Genomic DNA, 25880 nt, shown 5'->3' with positions numbered 1-25880 from the left:
TCTGAGCAACCAAAAGCCGGCTCTGGACAACAATCTTGGCACGTTTACAGTGTATGATTTGCTTACCCAGTCTAATTACGAACACGATCAATGAATTATTTACCTACACAAACCAATGATAAAATACAGTTTTGATCCAAATAGTAAACATATAAATATACTTTTAACAGAGGTTTGTTGCTCAAAAAAAAATTACAAAAAAATTACAAAAAATTTAAAAAAATAAAAAGACCTCTCTAAATGCTCTCTGGTTTTAAACTAATCACATCGATCTATTTTTTTTTTCTATTTTTCCACAACTAATCCTTTTTCCCCATTACTGTAGCAACACAGCCGATTCACAAATACCCAAACTCACTGGGGAACATACAGGAACTTTTTTTTTTTTTTTTAAACACTAGTTTGTATGTGTTTTTCAAACACATGATTGACATTTGCCTTTAATGTGCCTCTGGAAGCAGCCTGAGGCAGGACAAACACACCACAAACACACCGGCCCTTTATGAAAACCAGTCCGGTCAGCATCTCTAAAGCAAACACACCTGTACAACAGCTCTCACTGGGGAGCCAAACGCCACATGGGCAAACACACAAACACACACTGCTACACAGCACTAATCCATGCCATCTACTGGCAAAGCTATTGCTGATGTGGCCAGAAACTCGGACATAAAAGCGACCACACAGTGTTTGCCTGGGATCTTTTTTATTTAGAGTTATCAGTTATCGAACAGTTAGCGATCAAATGCATTTCAGGCAAAAAATAAATTAATTAATTAATTAAATCTACAACGAACTAAACAACTAGGCTATTATAAATAACACCTAGCTTGCAGCTGAACAAACATGTTGAGAGAAAATAAACATACGAGCCAGAAATAAACAGTATCTTATGTGCGCTGTTAAAGACAAAACAACTGAAAAAACACCACAACAACTTTTGGTAGCTTAAATGTTTAGCAATGTTCTTTCCATGACCTGCTTGACTGTTTTACTAATCAGTCTTCAAAGATAGCGAACTCGTGCACTAGTTATTTTATAAAACGAGTAACATTTGGACCTCAAAGTTTCCCAGTAGGTGCAAGATCATTTGAGTAAACAATTTGTGTCAAGTTCGCTCTCAAAATTTAAAGAGTTATCAGTTATCGAACAGTTAGCGATAGAAAATAAACATACGAGCCAGACATAAACAGTATCTTATGGGCGCTGTTAAAGACAAAACAACTGAAAAAACAGAACAACTACTTTTGGTAAAAAAAAAAGATTAGCTACAGCATCGCAGCCTAGTGAGTTCACAGAAAACAAAACCGAAGTCTAAGCAACACACTGGAGCTTTTATTTGCCAAGTGAACTGGCTAATTTTGTATTTATTTATAACCTCTAGTGTGTTTCAAAAGTAAATAAAAAAAGTTAAAATCAAGTATAACAAACCTGAGGAGTCAAATACAAAGTCTTCCATTCTGTAAAAGTAAGAAGGTCTGTAGAACTTTGCGGATCGAAAACGCAGCTAGTAATCGTTTTACGTATCTGTGAGAAGTATGTGAACCTCTAGGATTAGCAGTTAATTTGAAGGTCAACTTGTGATTTTAATCAATTACATGACAATCACGTCAGTGAGAGATCCCTGCTCTTTAAATAAAACGGGGCAGTCAAAGTCTGATCTTCACAATACGTATTTGTGAATGTGTATCGTGACACAAACAAAGGAGACCTCATAAAAACGTTGTTGTTGCCTATCAGGCTGGAACAAGTAAAGAAATAAGTTCTAAAGAGTTTGGACTTCATTAATCAGTAAGTCAGACAGATTTTGTTTCAATGAAGGAAATTTAAGACCATTGCTTCCCTCCCCAGGAATGGTAGGGGATGTCACTCTAGATAAAAAACAAGACTGATCTCCAAAAACAAGACTTTTAAATTGTCTTTGAGGTCACAATTGAACCCATGGTAACTTCCATGCAACTAAAGGCCACTCTTATGTTGGCTAATGTTAATGTTCTTGATAGCACCATTAGGAGAACACTGAACAACCACATTGTGCATGACAGAGTTATAAGTAGAAAACCACTACTGTCCAAATAGAACATTGCTGCCTATCAGACATGCTAAACATCACGTAAAGCCATCCTTAAAAATATTTTGGTAGGTAGGTCTATTTTTTTTTTCAAGTTTCAATGTAAAAAAAAAAAGGACAATTTTGGTCATGGTGATTACGTAGGTATGAATTTAAACAAATTAGCATATCGTGACGTCACTGACCGGGTCTTCAACCCGTGCCTTCGGGCGCATCAATGCAAACCTCATTTTGATGCAGGTTATATAGACTAGATGGGAGATGGGATGGGAAAAGATCTGGGCACAGTTTTTCCAGCACTTTGTGCCAAGTTAAAGCGGTGTCGAGCTGTTTTAATTAATTTTTTAGATGTATTATGGTGCCCGAACCCGTATGACGTTGAACGGTGACCGCGAACATTTTGTTTACTGCAGCCGCAGCCATCATTACCAAGCTCGAACCGTTGACCCTGACAGTGAATGAGAGTCTGAGACGAAGCGAACGCACAGGCCATAGCGTGACATCCGGTAACCAACAGTGTAAACATAGATGATGTCACGGGTTTTTATTTAAAAGAAAGAACGTAGCCTTCGTTTGTATGTAAGACTAGGCAATTTATATATTTACAATACTTACTAAAATATCATTAATATTATTTTATTGCTTTTGTATTAGTTGTTTGAAGAGTAAAAAAAAAAAAAAAAAAATTGGTCGGTCTTAATGCAAATTTACAACCGGCAAGTCGGTCGGACTTAAAGCAAAAATAAAAAAAAACAATTTGAGTCGGTCCTAAATTGACAGGGTCGGTTGGGTTATGGCAAACGAGAATATTTTTAAAGATGGCCTAAACAAGCCAGAGGACTACAAAAATAAATGTGTGTGGACGAATGGGACACTGCATTCCTGCAGAAACTGTGAAACATTGCGGTGGGATTATCATGGTTTGGGCCTGTTTTGCTTCATCTGGACCAGAATAACTTGCTATCATTGATGGAACAATGAATTCGGAATTTTACCAGAGAATTCTAAAGGAAAATGTCAGCAAGACATCTGTCCATGAAATGAATCTCAAGAGAAAATTGATCATCCAAGCACACAAGTCAATTTACAAAAGATTAGTTTTGGAATGGCGAAGTCAAAGTCCTGACCTTAATCCAAAAGAAATGTTGTGGATGAGCCAGAAGCAAGCAGTTTATGTGAGTAAACCCATCAACACCCCACAGTTGAAGCTGTTCTGTACCGAGGAATGAGCTAAAATTCCTCCAATACTTTGTGGAGGACTGATCAACAGTTACCAGAAATGGTTACGTGCGGTTGTTTCTCCACAAAGGGGTCACACCCTTTTTACTGAAAGCAAAGGTTCACATAGTTTTGCCACTTACAGATATGTAATAGCAGACAATATTTCTCAATAAATAAATGACCAAGTATAATATCTTTGTCATCAACCAATCAGTGGTTCCAACCAGTAAGACACGTGTCTAGGAGTAAGCAAAGTAAACCCATTCAAACAAATGAGACAATGAGAAACTCCATATTTTCATACCTTGGAACTCTGCAAGTCGAGTTTGCCACACAGTTAATTAAGTAAAGAGAGGAGGAGCACAGTGAGGGGCAGGGCATACGATTAAAGAGGAAGTGCAGGATATTTTTGCTTGAGCTGGCATGTTCTAAACACTTCAAATGATGTAATTTAGAGAATAACCTTTATTCAGATGTATCTACTGCAATCTCCCTCATCAGACAATGAAACATCAGTGTGTCCCAGTAACAAAGGGTCTAGTGACACCCCTGGTTTGTAGTAAACTTACTTCTTGAGGAAATCCTGAAGATCAGCAGGCAGGTTAGAGGGAACGGTCACAGGGTACTCCTTGACCATGCATCCCTGAGTAAGTGCCATGAGAAGCAGCCCGAAGCTCCATATATCCCCTTTCTTGCCGGTGCGCGTGGGCAGTGTGTCTTCGCTGAATCGGACGTGAGCCTGCTCGAAAATGTCCTCTTTGCACATGTCCCCTAACCGTTTAGCCAAGCTGTAGTCAGCCAGTCTCACATTGCCTTGGGCATCTAGAAGCACAGAGGAGGCTGTCAGCTGCTTGTGTACCACAGAGTTGGTGTGGAGGTAGTCAAGTGCGGCAAGCAGCTGGGCAGCGTGGTGCCTCAACTGATCAGGGGGCAGCGGTGTTCCTGAAGAGAGGTGCTGAGCCAGGCTGCTACCAGGCACATGCTCAACCAATAGGTTCACCACCAGGCAGTCCTCACGCTCACTGTAGTTCAATGCCTGGTAGCGAACTAGGTTGGGGTGGTCTAGCTTCAGCAGTGAGTTCAGCTCACTCTCTGCTCCATGGATCTGCAGAGATAAAATCAAAGCAAGCATGTTTTGATCAGCATTTTGGCTCTTTTGAATTATATAACTCCAAAAGAATCCACTAGGTTCCTGCCGGTATTGGTTTCTACAATATACCAGGAATCATCAACTGGCAGATCAGAGTCTGGACGCAGACCGAGAAAAGTATTTCACCGACCAAACAGAGCACTTGGCGAAAGGATACTATACAGAGCTGCCGAACATACAGCATGTCTATATACATGTAAACAGTCCCCTTCCAAAACTATTGGAGTATGTGAAGAACTTTCAGAATTTCAGTTAGATTTCCTGGTATTTATATATAGAACTGTTAGTTGACAGCACATTTCGTATCAAACCACCCAATTTGTTTAGGCAAGATAAAACACTCACTCATTCATTTTCTACGGCTTATCTGAACTTCTCGGGTCACGAGGTGCCTGTGCCTATCTCAGGCGTCATCGGGCATCAAGGCAGGATGCACCCTGGACGGAGTGCCAACCCATCGCAGGGTACACACACACTCTCATTCACTCACACACTACGGACAATTTTCCAGAGATGCCAATCAACCTACCATGCATGTCTTTGGACCGGGGGAGGAAACCGGAGTACTCGGAGGAAACCCCCGAGGCACGGGGAGAACATGCAAACTCCACACACACAAGGAGGAGGCGGGAATCGAACCCTGACCCTGGAGGTGTGAGGCAAATGTGCTAACCACTTAGCCACCACGCCCACAAGATAAAACATTGGAACAATATTTACATGTCGTCCTGGTACAGTACATCCCGTTAGACTGATAGTTTAACCAATAAACAGCTCTGAACATCTTCGAGCATCTCTTGGTTTTATCCTTCACTTTCAAGATTGCATTTGTTGTTAAAAATGAATATACCAAAATATAGATCAGAGAGCTGTCTATGGGAGAAAAGCAAGCCAATTTGGAGCTGAGAAAAGAGGGAAAGCCAATCCACAGATTTGATTTGGGCATACACAATACAGCAATTTGAAATTCCCTGAAAAAAGAAAGAAACCTCTTGTTGTACTGAGCAACAAACAAAATCTAAGGAAAACAACAGCAGTTGATAAACATAGTGAGAGCTAAAAAGAAAAAAGAAAAAAAAACCCAGACACAATAGTCAGTGACCTCAACAACCTCCACAGGGCAGGAGTAAAAGTATTACTATCCAACATTCAAAGAAGAATAAGAGAGCAGAAATATAGAGACCATATTCCACAGAATGCAAACCACTCATAAGAAATTAAAAAAAAAAAAACGAATGAATCTATTCGTTATCCAAAACGTACAGCTCGTCTATGAAAAACGGTGGACGTAGTAGCATCATGGCCTGTGCTTGCATGGCTGCTTCTGGAACATTCTCACTAATCTCTAATGATGCTGTAACTCATGTTAGTAGCACCAGAATGAATTCAAACATTTACTGCCAATTTGTCTGCCAATATACAGAGAAATGCATTCAAATTAATGGTTGTTCTTTATAATACAGCACAATGGATCAAAACATACTGTCAACACAAGCCAAAGGATTCAGTAGGGGAAAAGTGACTAGCCTGTTTGCTGAGGTAACGGAGTTACTAGCTGGATGTAGTTACTGCAAGCGAAGGGATATGTAATCAAATATTTAGTGTCATTCAGTTTCATTTTCTTCTACTAATTTCGTATACTTTTTCTAAATTCAAAATTGGGTCGTTTGATTAAAAAAAGGGGGAGCACGGTGGCTTAGTGGTTAGCACATTTGCCTCACTCCTCCAGGGTTGGGGGTTCGATTCCCGCCTCCGCCTTGTGTGTGTGTGGAGTTTGCATGTTCTCCCCGTGCCTCGGGTGTTTCCTCCGGGTACTCCGGTTTCCTCCCCCGGTCCAAAGACATGCATGGTAGGTTGATTGGCATCTCTGGATAATTGTCCGTAGTGTGTGATTTTGTGAGTGAATGAGAGTGTGTGTGTGTCCTGTGATGGGTTGGCACTCCGTCCAGGGTGTATCCTGCCTTGATGCCCGATGACGCCTGAAACGCACAGGCTCCCCGTGACCCGAGGTAGTTCGGATAAGCGGTAGAAAATGAATGAATGAATGGTTAAAAAAAAAAGGTTCTTTGTTTTAAGTTGCACATCTAGATGTAAAACTCAGAAAAAACCCTAGAAATTAAAGCTGTAATCCTGAACTCTAATCCAAAAACCCTAAATGTTTTTGGTACACAACCCAATCAAACGAATCGGTTTAGTCGTTCCAATAACTTTTAGAGGGGGCTGTGAAGCATCAATAAGGAGTCTGAATCTGAATATGCACAATATACCGTATATGCTAATGTCACAAAGACAATTATCCCACAAAACTATTAAAGAAAAAAAAAAAGAAAAACTCTTTACCTGCTTTTTACATTTTTCTATCTTTTCCTTCTCCTGGCTGGTGAAGAATTTCCCCATCTTCTTGTTCCAGCGAAGAATCCATTCATACACAATAGCAAAATCTCCCAAGGTTGCATTCAGAGCATAGTACACACTCCGACCCAGCCTCTCACTCTCACCTTACACACACACACACACACACACACACACACACACACTTATAAATAAAATTACACGGCATGGCTGATATATGCTACATGTCCCTAGCTAGCCTGAAATACAGACAGATTGATAGGCACTGTTAGTCCTGTGGGATATTACAGCAGCGTATGATATACCACACAGGTTCTCAACCTTGAGGTTACAAAAACTAGACTGGTACTCTACTAAACCAGAACAAGAAAGCACAGAAATGAAATGCTCTACTGCCCTGGGATTAAACTGTGCTTTGTTTTCACGGCCTTCAAACCTAAACATTGGCTAGTGCTTATTTATGGGGCATAAGGTTAGGTGTCATCATTTATGAGAAATTTGTGCCCTTAAAACCGAGTCCACTGGTTTAGCAAAAGGATCGAGAAGACAATGAGAACGCTTACCTATACATTTTCCTCTGTGAACCAGGATCTCACCCATAGCACTGCTGCTGAAGTGCAGAACTTCATGAGGACTCGGATTATCTTCGTTGTACGTGTCTCGCCTTATCAGTGGACATCCGCGAAGGGTATTCAGAGAGGAATTGATCAGGTTCACCCAGTAAAAATACAGACATTCAGTAACTGAACTAGCAGATGATTAGCGTGTATCAGAAAGTTAGGGCCTCTTGGCCACACCTGTGTCTGCTGCTGGAAACGGTGCGTCGTCTGATCGAAGCTCCTTTTCTGTTCTCTGTTGTATCAGTGGAAGGTACAGGGGAACTGATGCTCCCCGACGTTGAGCTTCCTGCAGTCGGATGAGACTCGCTCTCCAAACGCTCCTACAAGAGGAACAAGTTTACCACGTTCCAGAGGTGGATAGAACAGTCTCAGTTGTTGTTAATTCCCCCATTCAAGCAAGCTTATCAGAGAAAAGCTTATCAGACAAACCCTTTGTCCTATCTTCTTTTTCATAAACAATATTTTTTATTTGTTTCTTAACAGTCAAGTCTGGGTTTAAACCAGAAGTGAGAAAACACTCAGGAACAGAACAGTAGGTCTGAAGCAGAAATGTCTCTCAGCACACAAGTGAGTTTTTATAATGCACAATTTTTCTTGAAGGAGAAGATAAGCACTATGGTTAGAGTCATAGTTACAGATACAGACCAAGAGCTTCAGTTCAGGTTCACATCAGATATCAGAATGGGGAGAAATGGGAAGTAACATCTATTAAGTTGCTGCCCTGCGGATGGACACATTATGGGGAGAAATTCCAGACTGGTTTGAGCTGACACAAAGCATTATTGCATCGAACATGACTCACATATCTTATAAAATCACCAAGATCACACATTTTCCAAGGCTGACGTCAGATGAACTTTTTAACCTGTATCTGCATGACTTTATGTACTGCAATGCTGCCAAATAACTGGATGATTGGATCATTTGGATGAATATGTAGATATATAAGAAGTGATGAATGAGAAGTATGCCTTGTTTATAATCATGCTAAAACAATACAGCTAGTCCCTGAGTTACGAAGGAGATGCGACACCATCCTAACTAGACAATGTCACAAGTTGAACCGTGACCGAGCCTTCCCAGGAGTCTTAAAGCATGGTGATCAGTATGGTGATCAGAAAAACTTTACCAAAAGGTCATGACCCTAAAATAAGGTCTTAAAAGCTACAGCTCACGCAGGCACTGAAGTATCATATCGTATTTTATCGTAAGATTCTGTCCGAAGTCTGCGTACATTAGGTTGCTGATGGCTACATTAACTTAGTTATCGGAAGATGAGGATGGTGATGATAAAGGATATATATAAAAAAAAAACACAAATATGCATTCCCACTAAGCCGACTTCATCATACCATGTACGTGCTACAATTTCCTGCCTCACAAAATGTTAAATATTTTTACAATTTTGTAGTAAAGCTATCGTCCATTGCAGATAGAAAATTCCTAAGTCAAACTATCGTGACTCGGAGAGTATCTGTAGCCTATTTACCAACATTAGCTGTAGCCCAAATTAGAGATTATGCACTCTGTACTGTACAGCAGTGGTCCCCAACCCCCGGGCCGCGGACCGGTACCGGTCCGTGGACCAAATGGTACCGGGCCGCCCAAGGAACATTAAATTATTTCCATTTTATTTACTGTGGTGTATTTCTATTGGGTTTATGCGACTTTCCATGGACAAGAGGTTAACCGGGAGCTGAGAGACGTCACATAAAGCCGCAACAATACCGCGCATGCGCAAAATATCATGATCTCGGGCTGGGTTTAGGTGACGTCTGGAGCTGAGCGGCTGCAAGCGGCAGTGGTGTTGTAGCTTTGGTGGAGAGAAGGTGTGTATCGCTCTTCTCTCTGTTCACCGGTACTTTCTCATGTTTAACAGTGCTTGGTGTACATGTAAATTGCGTTTGCTCAAGTTTAACCCACAAATTAGCAAAAACGAGTACGAAACAGACGTCGTTAGAAAGTTAGAAACTCTGCCGGTGTTCTGGATTAAAGTCATGGCGGAATACCCTGAGATTCCCACCACAGCACTTAAATCCCTATCGCCATTTCCGATATGCTATCTGTGTGAAGCGGGGCTTTCTGCAGTGACGGCAACCAAAACAAAACAACGGAATAAACTGGACATAAGCAACACACTTCGGGTGTCATTGTCTCCTATTACCCCCAGATGGAACCGTCTCGTTGCAAAGAAACAAGATCAGGGTTCTCATTGATTTAGCGTTGTAGTGAGTTAAGAAGGCATGTTTAAATACATGTTTAAATTATTAATTTTAATTAAATTGTAAATCCACCACCCCCACCCCTACCCCCAGCGGGCCACGGTAAAATGATCAAACATTGACCAGTCCGCGGCGAAAAAAAGGTTGGGACCACTTCTTTACAGAGTCTAGTATGTGAATCTTAGACAGATGGCATCAAAGCAAATGGAACATTAGTTGATGGCAAATGACGTCAAATGCATGTAACGAATGATTGAATTTATAAAATGTTGTTAGATAAATCGCATAGCATGGGCTAAATTAAAAATTTCTCCTCATTCAACAGGAGCGCCCGGTAGCTCCGCCCCCTTCTGCTACGAAAGCAAAGTTGCAAGTTGAGTGGATAAAATGTCAGAAATTCTTATTTTTCCAGTGAAATAAGTGCATCATCCCGGTAGTTTAAGTGAATTTCTTCTTGTGGAACATGCTAATCACTATTTAGATGACAAAATGGCACAGGGCAGTGCGCAAGTATGCAATTTGCTAGACCTCTTTCGATATGATGACGAACAGGATACACAGAACAAAATCTTACCAACTTGGCAATCTCTTTCTTCCTCTTTTCCTCTCGCTTCTCCTCTTCTCGTCTCTGGATTTCAGCAAGTATCTCATTTTGCTGTGGAGATATTGGAAGGCAGTCAGCACTAAAAACATGGTAAACCATTTCTTGTCATGAGCTGTCCATTGCGATTTACATGAACAGAGCTTGTAACAAGAAGGAGAAGAATTAGAAGCCCTTAATTTCTCACAAATACATTATTATTTTTTATTAATAATGTTTATTTGACAGGGACAAATGCATAAAACATTGCTTTATAAAATACAAAGTAGATGCCAGGCATACAGGTTTATAGCCATGACTAATTTGCATCCCCTGTCCCTGGTTAGGCTTGTAAAGTTAAAACAGAAATTACAGAATATTAAATCAAGAATTTATAGCTATTAAAACACATGCAGTAAATACATTCCGTCCAGAAGCTAAAATGGGCTTAAATAAATATAGCAATCACTATAAAACAGAGTCTAGACATATTTAACAATACAAAGCATTGTATCCTATACAGTCAATGTTCACAGAGTTGTTTCGGTTTCAGCCACTGCTTTAAATGTGTATTAGAAACCTTGAGTCTTGTTAATGTTTTCATTTCTGGTGATAAATCGTTCCATAGACTTATGCCTCTTACTAAAAATGACGTCTGACCAAATGTTATTGTGCGTTTTGCGGCTATACGGTTTCCACTAGTCGTGCCTCTAGTTCTTATTCGGCTCTTTTGTTTCACTACTAATTGACAGAGTATTTCTGGTGCAAGGTTGTTCATACCCTTAAAAATTTGTTTTAAAAATGAATAATCTACAAAACTGTCAAAACTAAATATATTATGCTTCCTTAGAATGATGCCACAGTGAAATTCTTTCGTTGCAGGTTAGACATAATACAGCACCCCTTAAGCAGGGAGAGTTAAGGGCCTTGCTCAAGGGCCCAACTGTGGCATTTTGGCAGTTCTGGGGCTTGAACTCATATCCACCGATCAACAATCCAGAGCCTTAACCACTCGAGCCACCAAAACATCTACACAAGGCTACTGTACATGACAAACTAAGCACTAGAATGTCCTGAAATAAAATCAATACACACACTAAGGAAGCTTCAAGGTTTATAAACCCCGAACGATACCGTATTAATGGCGTACCATCTGCTCTTCCTGCCTGCGGCGCTGATCGATCCTCTGCTGCTCCTCGAGGGCCAGGCGTTCCTGCTGCTGCCGATGATTCTTCAGCATCTCTTCATGGAAGGAGCAAGAAGGTGGAACGTTGTGTTCTGTGAGGAAGCCCTGCACAAAGTCTGCTAGCTCAAAGATCATCACCTGCAGCGGGGTCCAGAGAGGCAGAGGAATATGACTGGTTAGGCTTCTGTCTGGGATGTATCTGTTCCAAATCCTAACCAAACCCTGACCTTTTCTGTGTAAAGAAAGCACATACAGTGCTGCTTGAAAGTTTGTGAACCCCTTTAGCTGTTCAGAGTTTTCTGTTTTACTATGATTTTTTCTTTATAAATTAAACGTTAGATATATGTTGATCAACTGCATATGTTTGTTTACAGGGAATTTTGTGAGTAGCCAAAAAGACTACATGAAGGCTTGAATTATTGTATGTGCAAAAGTAAGTGAAGACCCAGCTGCATTGGTAAAGTAAAGTGGGTAAGAGATTCAGGAGAAACACATTTAGGTGCTTAATTAATCAGGTAAGCAGACCAATCAAATTAGACATCCTTAGGAAAGTGGTTGGGCAACACTGACCAACCAAAACCACTGTAGTGCCAAGGAGTCAAACAATGCCAAGGAGAAATCCTTATTTTAAACACTAGTTGCCTTACCCACTAATAAATGTTATTACTATGGCAACTACTAATAGTAAAGGCTACTGATGACTTCATTGCTACAGCGAGTGGCGACAATGTCGTAACTTGTTCCCACCACCTGCTGCACTACACGCTGTCAGAAGATGTGCTAGGTGAAGTAACTAAGCTTTAACAGATGCCAACTAATGTTTTTTTAAGCAAATAAACCAGCCAAAGAAAAGCCAGGTCATAAAACCTTTCACTTGATCATAGCAATGCAAAACAAACAGACTAGCCGACCTTGAATAACAGTCACATATTGAGAGCTACAGTATGAAAAGAAAACCAAACATCTTGTAAGCCAAATGTTTGCTGAAGACTTGACATTTAAACAAGGCAAAAGACATCATAAACTTTAAGAGAGAAGCACACCGGCTACACAGTCATCCTGAGAATTCGCAGACATGATTTCCCCAAGGCCAAGGTCACAGCAAACAAAAGCATCGTCCAAAGTGTGGATTTGGATGTGGTAAACATCCATAAACCAAGCACATTTCTGTATGAAACCATTTAGACGGATTTATTTATTTGTTTCCTGCGACGGGTTGGCACTCCGTCCAAGGTGTATCCTGCCTTGATGCCCGATGACGCCTGAGATAGGCACAGGCTCCCCGTGACCCGAGAATAGTACGGATAAGCGGTAGAAAATGAATGAATGAATATTTATTTACTTATTTATTTGCCATTTCACCTTCGTATCTATTCCTCAATGCATGTTCTAAGGTTATGCTTGAGGTTTTTAAACTAGCAGGTCAAGTCATAGCAACACCGCGCTGGTGTCTGGTCAGTTCAGGTTTTTTTTGGTTTAGTAAACAAATTAGTAATTTCAATAAAAATACAGTAATATCAGCCTATATTAGTACACTTCCTATGCTAAAGAGACCACCATACATTAATTACTTAAGCCATCAGTTTTTAGTCTACTCAATTATGTTTCCAGGCAACCATATTATGACCAGGGCAAGTACACTACTCACCTATGTTTATGTCAAAGACTACTTGAGACGTTGTCGTGTTACTTGGTAATCGCTCTGTTCACACACAAACTTTTCCTCTCACGCTTTTCACAGACTCACCTCTCCACATCGCTGCAAGGCCAGTGCGTTCAGCTCGCTTTGCAGATTCTGAAGCTTGTCGTTCGAGAGCCCTTTGGCATTCTTCAGGATAAGTTCTGGAGGCCTGGAGAACAAGAGAAGGAGAATTTGAAACTAACATACCAAAGTAGTGCATAGTGTCTGGTGTGAAGAGGATTAGAACAGTTTTTCTTCTACACCACCACAAAACACTGTGTGACTGCTAGGGTTATAATAAAGCAGGAAACTTCCAAAACATAAGAAACACAGTTGGGCAGACTATGTTCTGTGAGTCGGTCAGTGATGCTCGGACATAAAATTCACATTGAAAGTATTATGATATAGACTGAAAAGTCAGAGTATTAAAACCACAGAGAGAAGACAGGAATAACATTCATTATCTCATTACAGTGGCACCTGTCAAGGGCTGGGATATAAGACAGCAAGTGAACAGTCAGTTGTCAAAGTCAGTGTGGTGAAAGTAGGAAAAATATACAGAAAACCAACAAATCAGCATCAAATTCACAAAGCACATACTTTAGTTTTATGTTAGACATCATGAACTTTAAATGATGTGTGACAGAAACCGGAAACAAGCCTGGGTTTAATAGGAGCAATGTTATGCCTAGAAATAATAATACAATTATGGGCTCAATAAAAGAGGAAAACACAGAATACGGTGGACAACATGGGGGCAGTAGCGGCACAAGTGTTGCTGATCGGAGGGCCGAGGTTCAAGCCCCAGCACTGCCAAGTTGATAATGTTGGGCCACTCGAGTGGCAGCTACGATGCTGCACCCCGGTTAAGGGTATTGGGCAATTGAGCCAAATAGCTGCCACTTGAGGGGCCCAACAGCATCAACTTGACAGTGCTGGGGCTTGAACCTTGATCTTCCAATCAACAACCCAGACCCACACTCCCTAATGAGCAGTGAGCATATAAACATTTCTGAACTTTGTAGTCGGCTGTGTTGGGTTGCAATCCGCACAATGTTCTAATGCATTCAATGGTGTGATTAACATGCACAAAGGCATCTGTGTGCATGCAAACTTACGCATCAGGATACGTCGGCGGGCATCTGACCTGCAAGTCAACGGTCACGTAACACTCATGGCCATGGCTCAGACCTTTGGGACGCAGGAACAGGAACACTTCTGGAGATCGCTTGATCTGAATTTGGGAATAAAAATGGTCAAAATATCTAATTCACCACAGGATACTCTATACACCATAGGGTTCTCGTTAAAAAAAAAAAAAACTCTACAGCTCCTTGTTGCTGATAATATAGTGCACATTTTAAATAGATAATAAAAGGTACATCATCAGACCTTAAGGACCGATGATGTTGCTTTGAAAGCTTCAGTTCTACCACAAATACACTAATAGGTGAAATATGTGTTTCTGAATGAATCTGCCTGCATCTGGCAACTTCAAAAAGGAAAATGAACTGATCTTAGCCAGGTCTTGTACATTTCAGTGTGTTTTCCCCCTAAGTTTCGCTTCCATTAGCAGCCAGTTAGTGTGTCGGTGTACAAGCCACTGTGTAACCCAGATGCAGGTGACACTGAGATCCTTTACTGTATCCTATATGATCATATTCGGGAAATTTCCTCCTGCTACATCACTCAGTTTTCTGACTGAGTTTAATATCAACACTCGGCTTCACCTTCCACGGATGTTCAGTCCGGATGTGCTGAAAATCATCCCCGAATATAGACGCAAGGGCTTCGAGCTCGTTGTCCTGCTGCACTACATAGTCTTCATTTGCAGCCAGAGAGTCAGGAAGAGAACCGCTCATTATTCTGTAACACTGGACACATATCTCACTCACGTGTGTCTCTCTCTCTCTCTTACGTCTCACGTCTCACTCACGTCTCACTCACGTCTCACTCGCACGTCTACATTATCACGCTGGCGTATTAAAAGTGAGGCAGCAAAACACGCCGATGTGTAAAAAAAACAAAAAAAAAAACACGTCGGGGCAAAACTTGAACAAGCGAGTAAACGTCTCGAGCTGGCGCGTGGACACTTATTTCACGTCGCAGGAATGACGTAACGCGCTGAACGTTATTATTTTTTTTTGTTTGTTTTCCTGAAAATCCCGCCTTCTGAGCTGTGATTAGTTTATTAGCTGTCGCTCAAATTCATCGTCCAATCGAATGCTTTTTAGAAACGGGTTTTCTTTTGGTGCGCAGGAACTGTCATCTAATGACGTTACAGAACGAGGGGATTCTCTTGGCCAATCAGGAGGCAGTATTGGCGTACAAATGAAAGTTTTGTCAGATCCGTGTTTTATACGTATTTGTAGCACCAGACGTCTAAAACGTAAATAGAAACGCACGCACGGACACACACACACACACACGCACGCACACGCACACACATACCATGCTTGTAACTGTTTTTTGTCTTGTATTGTCCAAGCTAAATGTATGGTGTTATTTATGTCTGTACTTTTGAGAGTCATCAACTGCTGGAACCAAATTCCTTGTGTGTGTCAACACACTTGGCCAATAAACCTGATTCTGATTCTGATTCTGAATTATTTGTCATTTCGGAACATGGATGTTTTTATACCAACATGGCAACCCAGTACACCAACGCATTTAAATAACACAGTGTTGTGAAATGATTTAGCGTCTTTTATTTTGTAATAGGGAATATTGTCACTGATTAAAAGTGGACAACATGAAATGTGCATTCTTTAACTTTCCCCTTGCCTTGTTTAATAATGGACTTAAAAATACTTGTTCACAATATTTTACTTATCAAATAATAAGGTAATTATTTTCTGGGGATCAGGCATATTAGTTACTTTGGCCAACAACATGCAATAGCAGTAGTAAAAAAAAAATACAGTATAAAGTCATAATTTTTCTATAGAAAAAAAATCTAAAACACATTTTAGGAAAGTGATAGATAGATAGATAGATAGATAGATAGATAGATAGATAGATAGATAGATAGATAGATAGATAGATAGATAGATATTATTATTATTATACTACTAATTTAAATATTCATACTTTTAGTAGATGTTAGTTATCAACAACAGGCAACATTAATACATATATATATATATATATATATATATATATATATATATATATATATATATATATATATATATATATATACACACACACACACACACAATTACCAAGATTCTGAAAACTTTTTTTAGTTGATGCAGTTATTCAGGATGGTGCCATTTTTAGAGAATTTTATGGAGACCACAAATACAGATGCCACAAATGCAGGTTTGTTGAGGAAGAGTTGTACTTTTAGTTGTATTAGGAAATATTTAATATCTCGTTTGTATTTAATATCATATTACATATAAAACCATAAAAAGTCCTTTGTCAAATTCAGAGTTCTCTCTCAGTGTCTCTACTGACACTGGCAATGCACTGAGTTTATGACCGGTCATAAGCCAACTAGCTGAGCGTTAAGATGAGTCAAGTTACCCACACCGTGTTTGGTTATAATTCACTAAATAATTGCTACTCTAACTACATTAGTATCATTTTACCACATATAAATACCTCAGTTGTAGATGTGTTATGGATTAATTCTACAGTGTAGTGTGTCTGTCCCTGGAAAGCATAAAATTTATTCACCATCTGTTATTCTCTCAGACAGGTCTGTGGCATGCGGATAACATCGGCCCACTATTTGTTGAGACATCGGCCCACTATTTGTCGGCCCTCTTTTTGTTACAACCTATACAGGTGCTGGTCATATAATTACAATATCATCAAAAAGTTCATTTATTTCACTAATTCCATTCAATAAGTGAAACTTGTATATTATATTCATTTATTACACACAGACTGATATATTTCAAATGTTTATTTCTTTTAATTTTGATGATTATAATTGACAACTAAGGAAAATCCCAAATTCATTCATTCATTTTCTACCGCTTATCCGAACTCTCGGGTCATGGGGAGCCTGTGCCTATCTCAGGTGTCATCGGGCATCAAGGCAGGATACACCCTGGACAGAGTGCCAACCCATTGCAGGGCACACACACACTCTCATTCACTCACGCAGTCACACACTACGGACAATTTTCCAGAGATGCCAATCAACCTATCATGCATGTCTTTGGACCGGGGGAGTAAACCGGAATACAAGGAGGAAACCCCCGAGGCACAGGGAGCTGGTCTTTCTGAGTCTGGTTCCTCTCAAGGTTTCTTCCTCATAACATCTCAAGGAGTTTTTCTTTGCCCCTGTAACCTCAGACTTGCTCATTAGGGATAAGTGTTAGAGATAAATAGTAACTTTTAAACTTTTAAAAATATAATTCTATTTCTATACTTTGTAAAGCTGCTTTGAGACAATGTCAGTTTTTAAAACCACTATACAAATAAATTGAATTGAACTGAACTGAATTAAATGTCTCATAGATGGTGTATTCCTGCCTCATGCCATGTTCCAGGGCTAGGCACTGGACCCACTGCAACCCGGAACAGGGTACTGTAAAGAGGTTACTGAAACAAACAAACAAATGCACAGATAAAGCTGTAAGCAGCAAATATTGTGATTTATGCACTTTAATTGGGGATGGGACAAGACTATGAAACTTCCAGAGTTTCGTAATGATACGCCAATGTGTCTGTGAAATCCAGTATTCACACAATTCTAATGGCCAGTGCTCAAAATGTCTGGGTTTTTTGTCAATATTGTAGTTCTACAATAAAAAAGTCTCTAGGCCTCTAGGAAAAAAACACAAAAATAATTTATAGGATAATTCTTTATTGTTTGATTAACAATAATATAAATAAATTTTTCAAGTGAATATAATGGTGAAAAAAAAATTCACAAATTGGATAAAAAAGCATATTATGAGTCACATAGAGCCAAAGCCCTGCATTAAAAGCAAGCTCTTAAGCTTATATCTAAAAAAGGAAGCTCTTCAGGCACTTCAGGCAGCATGTGTCACAAAGTAAGCACTTTTACCTAAGTAAGCACTTTTATTTTTTTTTTATATTTCATTTCTAGAATTACAAAAAGACCTGCAGCTGATGACCTGTTAGTTCTTCTTGGTTTTAAGTCTAAATGTTATGCAAGTTTGATCAATTTGATATTGAAATTAATCTGTTATGGAATTGCAGTCTAGAATTGAATAATAAAATGATAATGATGCATCCCACTTTACATGTGTGCACCAAAAACAAAAAGAAATAGATTTTTTATTATATGAACACCAGCTTGCCCTTTTTCTTTTAACCAGAATCTCATTACAGGAAATATTTTAAGCAGAAGTAGTTGGCAAACTTAGCACATTTATTCAGCATAGCACTACAGGCATATGCTAATTGGGGCTGTAAAGGTCAACACAAATAAGGAGCCCTGCTCTTACTGTCACTTCGGCAGTATCTTCCTACACCTGCTTCCCACCATAACCCTAAAAGGAAAGATTTCAACCAATCAGAGTTTTGCTACCATACAGCCAAGCCAATCAGGAAGCAGGTGAGCAAGGGAACGCCAAATGGATTCACCCCCCTCTGAACCAGCTGTTATCCACGTTTGGGGCTCCAGACTACATACCAGTCAGCCAACTTACTGACATATACAGTTTCCCATCTTAGTGGGAGGCCGATGATTGAATGCTCATCATAAGCTGCCCCCAGTTACCCTGAAACTTAATAAAGTACTTCATTATTAAATGAATGATTGAGAAAAAGGAGATTTTTTTTCCCAAAAAAAATTCAAATTTACATGAATGTGTTTCGAATGCATACTATGAGAGTTCAGATCAGAAAAAATAGTGGAATTCTCACACTCAATACTCAATAATTACAAGATATAATTCTCACACAATTACAAATAGACTATACTTATACTTCTTAGACTATAATTTGACAAAATTATACTTCCCAAAGCAGGAAACTGACCGAAAAATTGTGGGATTCTCACACTCAATACTCAATAATTAAATCATATAATTCTCACACAGTTGCAAATAGACTATACTTATACGTCTGACACTATACTTTGACAAAATTCTTCTTCTCAAAGCAGGAAATTGACCCAAAATCAAACATTATAGGATTTGCAGTTAAAGTATTTTGCAGTGAAAGCAATTCACGTCTATCATCCATTTTAGTTTTATGTCTGGCAGAGCTGGTCTTTCCAAGGAAATGCTGCTCCATTTGGGAAGGATCCAGTTGCTTCGTCTGTTCAAGATAGATTGATTGGGGAGGGCTCGGCTCTCTTTTTTCAAAAGCTCTTATTTGGGCTTCTGCAAACTCTACGCTCCACCCCAGACCCCTGTGCCTGAGTCTTATTTAAGGGGAGCTTTCTCACTGATCACTTTGTCCCAGTGGAAGCATCAGTCCCGCGACACAACTTGGTAAGTGCACGATATTGATGGCTTATGTAGAAGACAGTAAAGGGTTGCAGAAATATTTTCACAATTTAGTGAATGATTTCAAATAATTTTTTTTTACTAGATGGCTCAAAGGTGCAATGGAATAGGAGCAAATAGTCAGGAATTACTAAAGCGTTTTTCATTTAGAACTGAGACATGTATCATAGATTGTATAATACAAATTTAAAGCTCAAAACTAACAGCTTAGAAATCAGCAAGTTGTTAAGAGTTCATGCTTATTGAGTTACTTGGCCAAAGACAGGGTGAGCTTACATCGTGCTGTCATGATACATTTAGATAGTACAGTACAGCATGTCATGAATGAAGCCATTCGGAATTGAGGGGACAGAGGCCACGACATCAGGCAAAGTGTTAAAATGTGATGACAGCTGTTGAACCAGCACCAAGCTCAGATAAGAAGCAGCATGGCAGAAGAAACACTATAGGCCTCACACACATGGGGGGGGGGGGGGGGGGATGGGCTTAAAATAGACTTTGAGGCTTTAGCGTGACCCCTTTTTTGGCTTTAGACTGAGAGACTGAATATCTTCAAGTGCTTTGGTATGGAGATAGAGTTTCATTAATCTTTCAGGAAGGTGTGGGGCATCGGGGTAAGGGGTGAAGAATCAGCAGGCAAAAAGGGTCAACAAGTTCATTAGTTTGATTTATTCTTAAGATTTTTTTTTTGTCATTGCTTAATAATTTGATGAGATGATCATTTCAGATATGGCATACTTTTATTTTGTTGGATGTAAAATCAACTCAAATCCAAAACATAGTTAAACCTAATATCACTCTATCTATGTTATATTCTAATATACTTATTAAGTAAATAACATTTAGAAATGTTTCTACTAGAACTTTCAATAGAAGTCTACTTGCTTCATCTTATTAAGACAGACTCGTGTTTTTTTGCGTTATTTATTTGGGCTTTAGCGAACTCCATGCTCCACTTTTGACCCCCTAGCAGAGCGATATTACTTTCACTCGTAAAGCATTTGTCCCAGTCATAAATATGTCATCTCTTTCTTTCACAGACCATCTCAGAAACCAACCATGTGTGACGACGAAGAGACTACCGCCCTCGTATGCGACAACGGCTCTGGCTTGGTCAAGGCTGGATTTGCCGGTGATGACGCTCCCCGTGCTGTCTTCCCTTCCATTGTTGGAAGGCCCCGCCACCAGGTTCACCACCTTCCCTATTCAAAACCTTCTGCAAATAATCAGCTGAATAGTTTAATACATCCTCTTGGTTTCTTGGTTACCTTTAAACTGAATCCTCTTTTTCCCCACAGGGTGTGATGGTCGGTATGGGTCAGAAGGACAGCTACGTTGGTGATGAGGCCCAGAGCAAGAGAGGTATCTTGACCCTCAAGTACCCTATTGAGCATGGCATCATTACCAACTGGGATGATATGGAGAAGGTGGGTGACCAGATACTGATCTTTACTCTTCCCTATTAGATTCCACTTTATCTGTAGTCTTAGGGTATCCTAAAAAGCAATATCACATATCACAAAGCATCAGTGGAACACTGTTTGTTAATTCTCCCCAGATCTGGCACCACACCTTCTACAATGAGCTCCGTGTGGCTCCTGAGGAGCACCCCACCCTGCTGACTGAGGCCCCCCTCAACCCCAAGGCCAACAGGGAGAAGATGACCCAGGTACTCACACTACCATGACCATTTAACAACTCTTCAGCATTCAGATGCGCTGACATTAAAACCTTTTTTGAAATCTGCATTTCTAGATCATGTTTGAGACCTTCAACGTCCCAGCCATGTATGTGGCCATCCAGGCTGTCCTGTCCCTGTACGCCTCTGGTCGTACCACTGGTCAGTATAAGCAGTAATGAAGTTTAACTCCACAGTACTCTATGAATAAAAGTTACTAAAATCAATCCTGCCAAAGTCAAACAAAATGCTACTAAGTCAGTTTAAGGCATATACTTACTGCAACCTTTATAATCCTTAATATAATGGAATTTAATCTTTATAATTATTCATTATGTAAACATAGACCATATGCTTATGACTCTATAGAGACAAATTGACTTATTGCAATTTCTTAGTCAATTCTAATTTAGCAGGTGAAAGTGAAAAATAGTTCTCATTGTACAATTGCCACTGAGAACATTTTATTCGATAGTTAGAACAATTAAACATGCACTGAAGTGTGTTTAACAGGCAGCAATTGTGCAGTACATTGTATAGGATTAGCAATAATCCCTAATGTTCTGGAGTGAAAGCTCCACCTGTGCTCACTGATGTCAGCAGTATGGTTCATTTATGATGTGTTACATTCTCTGAGGGACTTTGGGATGACCGAAGGCATGTGTGGATTAAATCTGCCCCCTGCAGGTATTGTGCTGGACTCCGGTGATGGTGTTACCCACAATGTGCCCATCTATGAGGGTTACGCTCTCCCCCATGCCATCATGCGTCTGGATCTGGCCGGTCGTGACCTGACTGACTACCTGATGAAGATCCTGACTGAGAGAGGCTACTCTTTTGTCACAACTGGTAAGCTGTGCTGTTAAATCAGATTAGTGTTTAATTTGTCACACTTTTTAGAGAATCTTTAAAAAAACTTTTAAAAGCTAAAGAGCCCTAAAGGACTCCCAGAACTCTTGAGGAACCATTTTTTTTCTTAGGATTTACTAGTTATATTGCTGAAGATTAGAACATATGGTTAAGGGAACCATTAATGGAACCTAACCTAACTATCCACAGAACCATTTTTAAGGATGTACTGGTTATACTGCTCAAGTGTAGTGTAGTGATTTTTGTTTAGGTTGTGCATTTGTTCATTCATCATTATTCTGAAACTTGTCCCTCTTAGCTGAGCGTGAGATCGTGCGTGACATCAAGGAGAAGCTGTGCTATGTGGCTCTGGACTTCGAGAACGAGATGGCTACTGCTGCTTCCTCCTCCTCCCTGGAGAAGAGCTATGAGCTTCCCGATGGTCAAGTCATCACCATTGGTAACGAGCGTTTCCGTTGCCCTGAGACCCTCTTCCAGCCTTCTTTCATTGGTGAGTTGCACTTCTATATATTAACATGGGGATATTTTTTCCCATCCATCAATTCTACTAACATACTCAGTGCATTTGCTTTTTTACCAACCGAAATCTCATTAAACTACAGGTATGGAGTCTGCTGGTATCCATGAGACCGCTTACAACAGCATCATGAAGTGCGATATTGACATCCGTAAGGACCTGTACGCCAACAATGTCCTGTCTGGTGGTACCACCATGTACCCTGGTATTGCTGACCGTATGCAGAAGGAGATCACTGCTCTGGCCCCAAGCACCATGAAGATTAAGGTGAGATGAAGTTTTATTTTATATATCCATATTTTCTCTGGGTAGTTTGATAATCCAATGTTCTTGAACATCCAAGTAAATTCAACAAATGTTCCTCTTCCTCCAGATCATTGCTCCCCCTGAGCGTAAGTACTCCGTCTGGATCGGTGGCTCCATCCTGGCTTCCCTGTCCACCTTCCAGCAGATGTGGATCACCAAGCAGGAGTACGATGAGGCCGGCCCATCCATTGTCCACAGGAAGTGCTTCTAAATCTTCACTTCAATTTGTACTGTCTGTTTTACTGTATATACATGTCATGTTGTAATAAATGTGGATCAGTATGACAGTGTCTTTGTCTCCACTTCTTATTTTTTATTTCAAATGCTATATCTGTCCTTTGAGATAGTGCTACAAATTTATATAGATCTAGAAAAAAATCTAGAATTCTGAAATAATCATTTAAATTCTTGACATATTCAGGCACATTATACAATAGTTGGACTACAGGATTATAGAAGAGAATTTTCAGTGAAATGATCTTCCTGCTTGTTGAAAATCAGTTTAGCCATATTTGACAAAGTCTTTGCAGGATATAAAATGAACATAAAATGCCACTGATTTCACTTCAGCTTAGTCTTAATCTCAGCTTTTTCTTTAATACAAGACTCATAACTGAACAAAAGGTAACCATTCACAACATAGAGTCCATTTAAGTACCCAAATTCTTTACTTACATAAAGTTAAGCACAGTCTTACATTTATTTACAGTATAAGTGAAAAGTATAAGAATGAATCACAAAAGGTCTGAAGTGTCTACTTCAGTATCACACCCTGACATCATTCACCAAAAAAAAAAAGAAAACAAGAAATGGAGAAAACTTATCTGAAACTTTGCACAACACACACACACACACACACACATACACACACACACACACACACACACACACACACACACACACACACACACACATACACACACACACACACACACACACACACACACACACACACACACACACACACACACACACACACACACACACACACACACACACACACACACACACAATCAACTGAGCATGAACTGCAATGACCCACACCAAATACACACTCTTCCCATTTACATCCATGTCTACAGCACCACCATGTCAAACTGTTTACATGCTGTTTTACACAATAATTAACTGCTTCTATAATACTAACGTGTTCATTCCCGTATTTCTGCACACGAAATATTGATTGAACATACAGTATTTACACTGTTCCGTGCTGTTTTATTGTATTGTCTTCTGTGTATTGTCTTTTTTTTAAATGTCTTGTGTATTATGAACATCATATACAGATGGCTATAATTATAACTGAAATTTACAGAAGGATGTAACAAAATATGGCTATTGCTATAAACAGTAATTTACAGATGTGTAAGTACTATAAACATAATATACAGATGTACTATGAACATAATATACAGATGAATATATATGTACTATGAACGTAATATACAGATGAACATATATATATATATGTACTAAGAATATAATATGCAGATGGCTATTAGTATAAACTGAAATTTGTGCTATAAACAAAATATATGGTTATTAATATAATATATTGCTGTTACTATAAACAGAAATCAGGTGGATATATACAATGGTAAGGCAATGGTGAGCAGCAATGCAAAAAAAGAGCATAGTTTGTGTAATAGTCTATTAGTGCAATAACGTCCATTTTGTAAACAGTCCATTGACAATGTATGAAGGACATTGACAGTATGATCAGCGAGGGGCAAAGTTCAATAAAGAGACAGCTCTAGGAAAAAAAGCTGTTCTTTAACAGCTACTAATATACTAAACAATAAGCTTGGATTATACAAGACAAGACAAAACAGACGATGCGAGACGATATAGACTGTACGAGTATTAAATAGGAATACAGAGTATATGACAGATCAGTAATTTACTGATCTGTCATATTATTATTATTATTATTATTATTATTATTATTATTATTATTATTATTATTATTAATAATAGTTAATGTTAGGTTCAACCCTGAGAGTAATAAAAATCACAGAATTTATTTTTTTAAATCAGAGTAACTTGTACAGAGAACTTTAAAGAGAAATTGATAAAGTTAAAGAAACTTGAAAGGTAAGTTGAGAAGTGTGTTGATGTGCAGGGACGTCTCTATTGAGGGTCGGCAATGTGTTGTTAGGCCTCGCATTTCTTCAGTCGCTCCCTCCTACCCCCCCTCTCGGTCTCCAGCGAGGTGCAACCATTTAATGATTTTGAATGCAATGTCTTTATTTGAGGCTTTTGCAGTAAGGGGATTCTGCCTGAATGCACCAGCAATAAAGATGAATTTAGGAATTGCTGGAAGTTAGAGCTGGAGGATAATGGGAAAAAAATTATTAAATATAAATTATTTCCTTTAATATTTTAATTGCAATTATTATCCACCTCTGATTAACCACCTCTGATTTTTTTTCCAGTATATTTTCAAAAGGAATTGCAAATTGTATTTTTCAATATGTGGGCCATAATGATACCACAATTTCTTATGACAAATTATTTAGATTTTGTTTTTAGAATATATTTTTAGAATACTTTTTCACCAAACGGTTAAAATTTACAACACTGGATGTATTCTGCTTTAAAAAAGACCTGCGCACTTTAATGTAAAAACACACCAACACATATAGCATAAATGTCACGTTTAAGTCCAAAGATGATGAAGAAGATTCAAATAGAAGTGTTTTACTACTGTTTTACAAAATAAACTCAAACACAATGATGACAAAATACACAAGTCTCTATGTGCAGACGACCGAGAAACAGATTCCTGTCTGCATTACACACTTCAGTACACTGATCATTGTGCAGCTGGGAAATGTAGGGCACAAAAAACTTAAAGGTTTCTCATCATAGCATTTTCATACTAACATTCTGTCACTTTCCTTACATTTAGAACAACCTTGTAAAATTCAGTGATCAGCTTTAGTAAATAAACGAAAGGACGGGTTACCAGAATGACGTGAATGTC

General features: G+C 39.2%; 2 protein-coding genes across 4 annotated transcripts in view; one reads left to right on the top strand and one right to left on the bottom strand.

The window, feature by feature from the left end:
- The window catches only part of eif2ak4 (eukaryotic translation initiation factor 2 alpha kinase 4), a 57107-nt gene extending 41755 nt beyond the window's left edge, over positions 1-15352 (bottom strand). For 2 of the 3 annotated variants that reach the window (XM_047821243.1, XM_027173723.2), the window contains exons 1-9: positions 14814-15349; positions 14202-14317; positions 13150-13252; positions 11367-11540; positions 10211-10291; positions 7592-7734; positions 7358-7458; positions 6783-6940; positions 3862-4397 (exon numbers count right to left, since the gene is read on the bottom strand). In XM_047821243.1, coding sequence (XP_047677199.1) covers positions 3862-4397; positions 6783-6940; positions 7358-7458; positions 7592-7734; positions 10211-10291; positions 11367-11540; positions 13150-13252; positions 14202-14317; positions 14814-14945 — 1544 coding nt within the window. In that variant the 5' untranslated portion in view covers positions 14946-15349. Of the gene's footprint in view, positions 1-3861; positions 4398-6782; positions 6941-7357; positions 7459-7591; positions 7735-10210; positions 10292-11366; positions 11541-13149; positions 13253-14201; positions 14318-14813 lie in introns of all 3 variants that reach the window. The other variant, XR_007144486.1, reaches the window with a different exon arrangement.
- Positions 15353-19351: 3999 nt separating this feature from the next.
- actc1b (actin alpha cardiac muscle 1b) lies at positions 19352-23184 on the top strand. Its single transcript, XM_027173679.2, has 9 exons — positions 19352-19508; positions 20564-20711; positions 20822-20950; positions 21082-21192; positions 21279-21363; positions 21889-22050; positions 22370-22561; positions 22674-22855; positions 22962-23184. The coding sequence occupies exons 2-9, from the start codon at positions 20583-20585 to the stop codon at positions 23103-23105; spliced, it is 1134 nt and encodes a 377-aa protein (XP_027029480.1). The 5' UTR covers positions 19352-19508; positions 20564-20582; the 3' UTR covers positions 23106-23184.
- Positions 23185-25880: the final 2696 nt, after the last annotated feature.

The sequence above is a fragment of the Tachysurus fulvidraco genome, chromosome 12, assembly GCF_022655615.1.
Source record: "Tachysurus fulvidraco isolate hzauxx_2018 chromosome 12, HZAU_PFXX_2.0, whole genome shotgun sequence".
NCBI classification, from domain to species: domain Eukaryota; kingdom Metazoa; phylum Chordata; class Actinopteri; order Siluriformes; family Bagridae; genus Tachysurus; species Tachysurus fulvidraco.
This window is presented reverse-complemented; position numbering and strand designations above follow the sequence as displayed.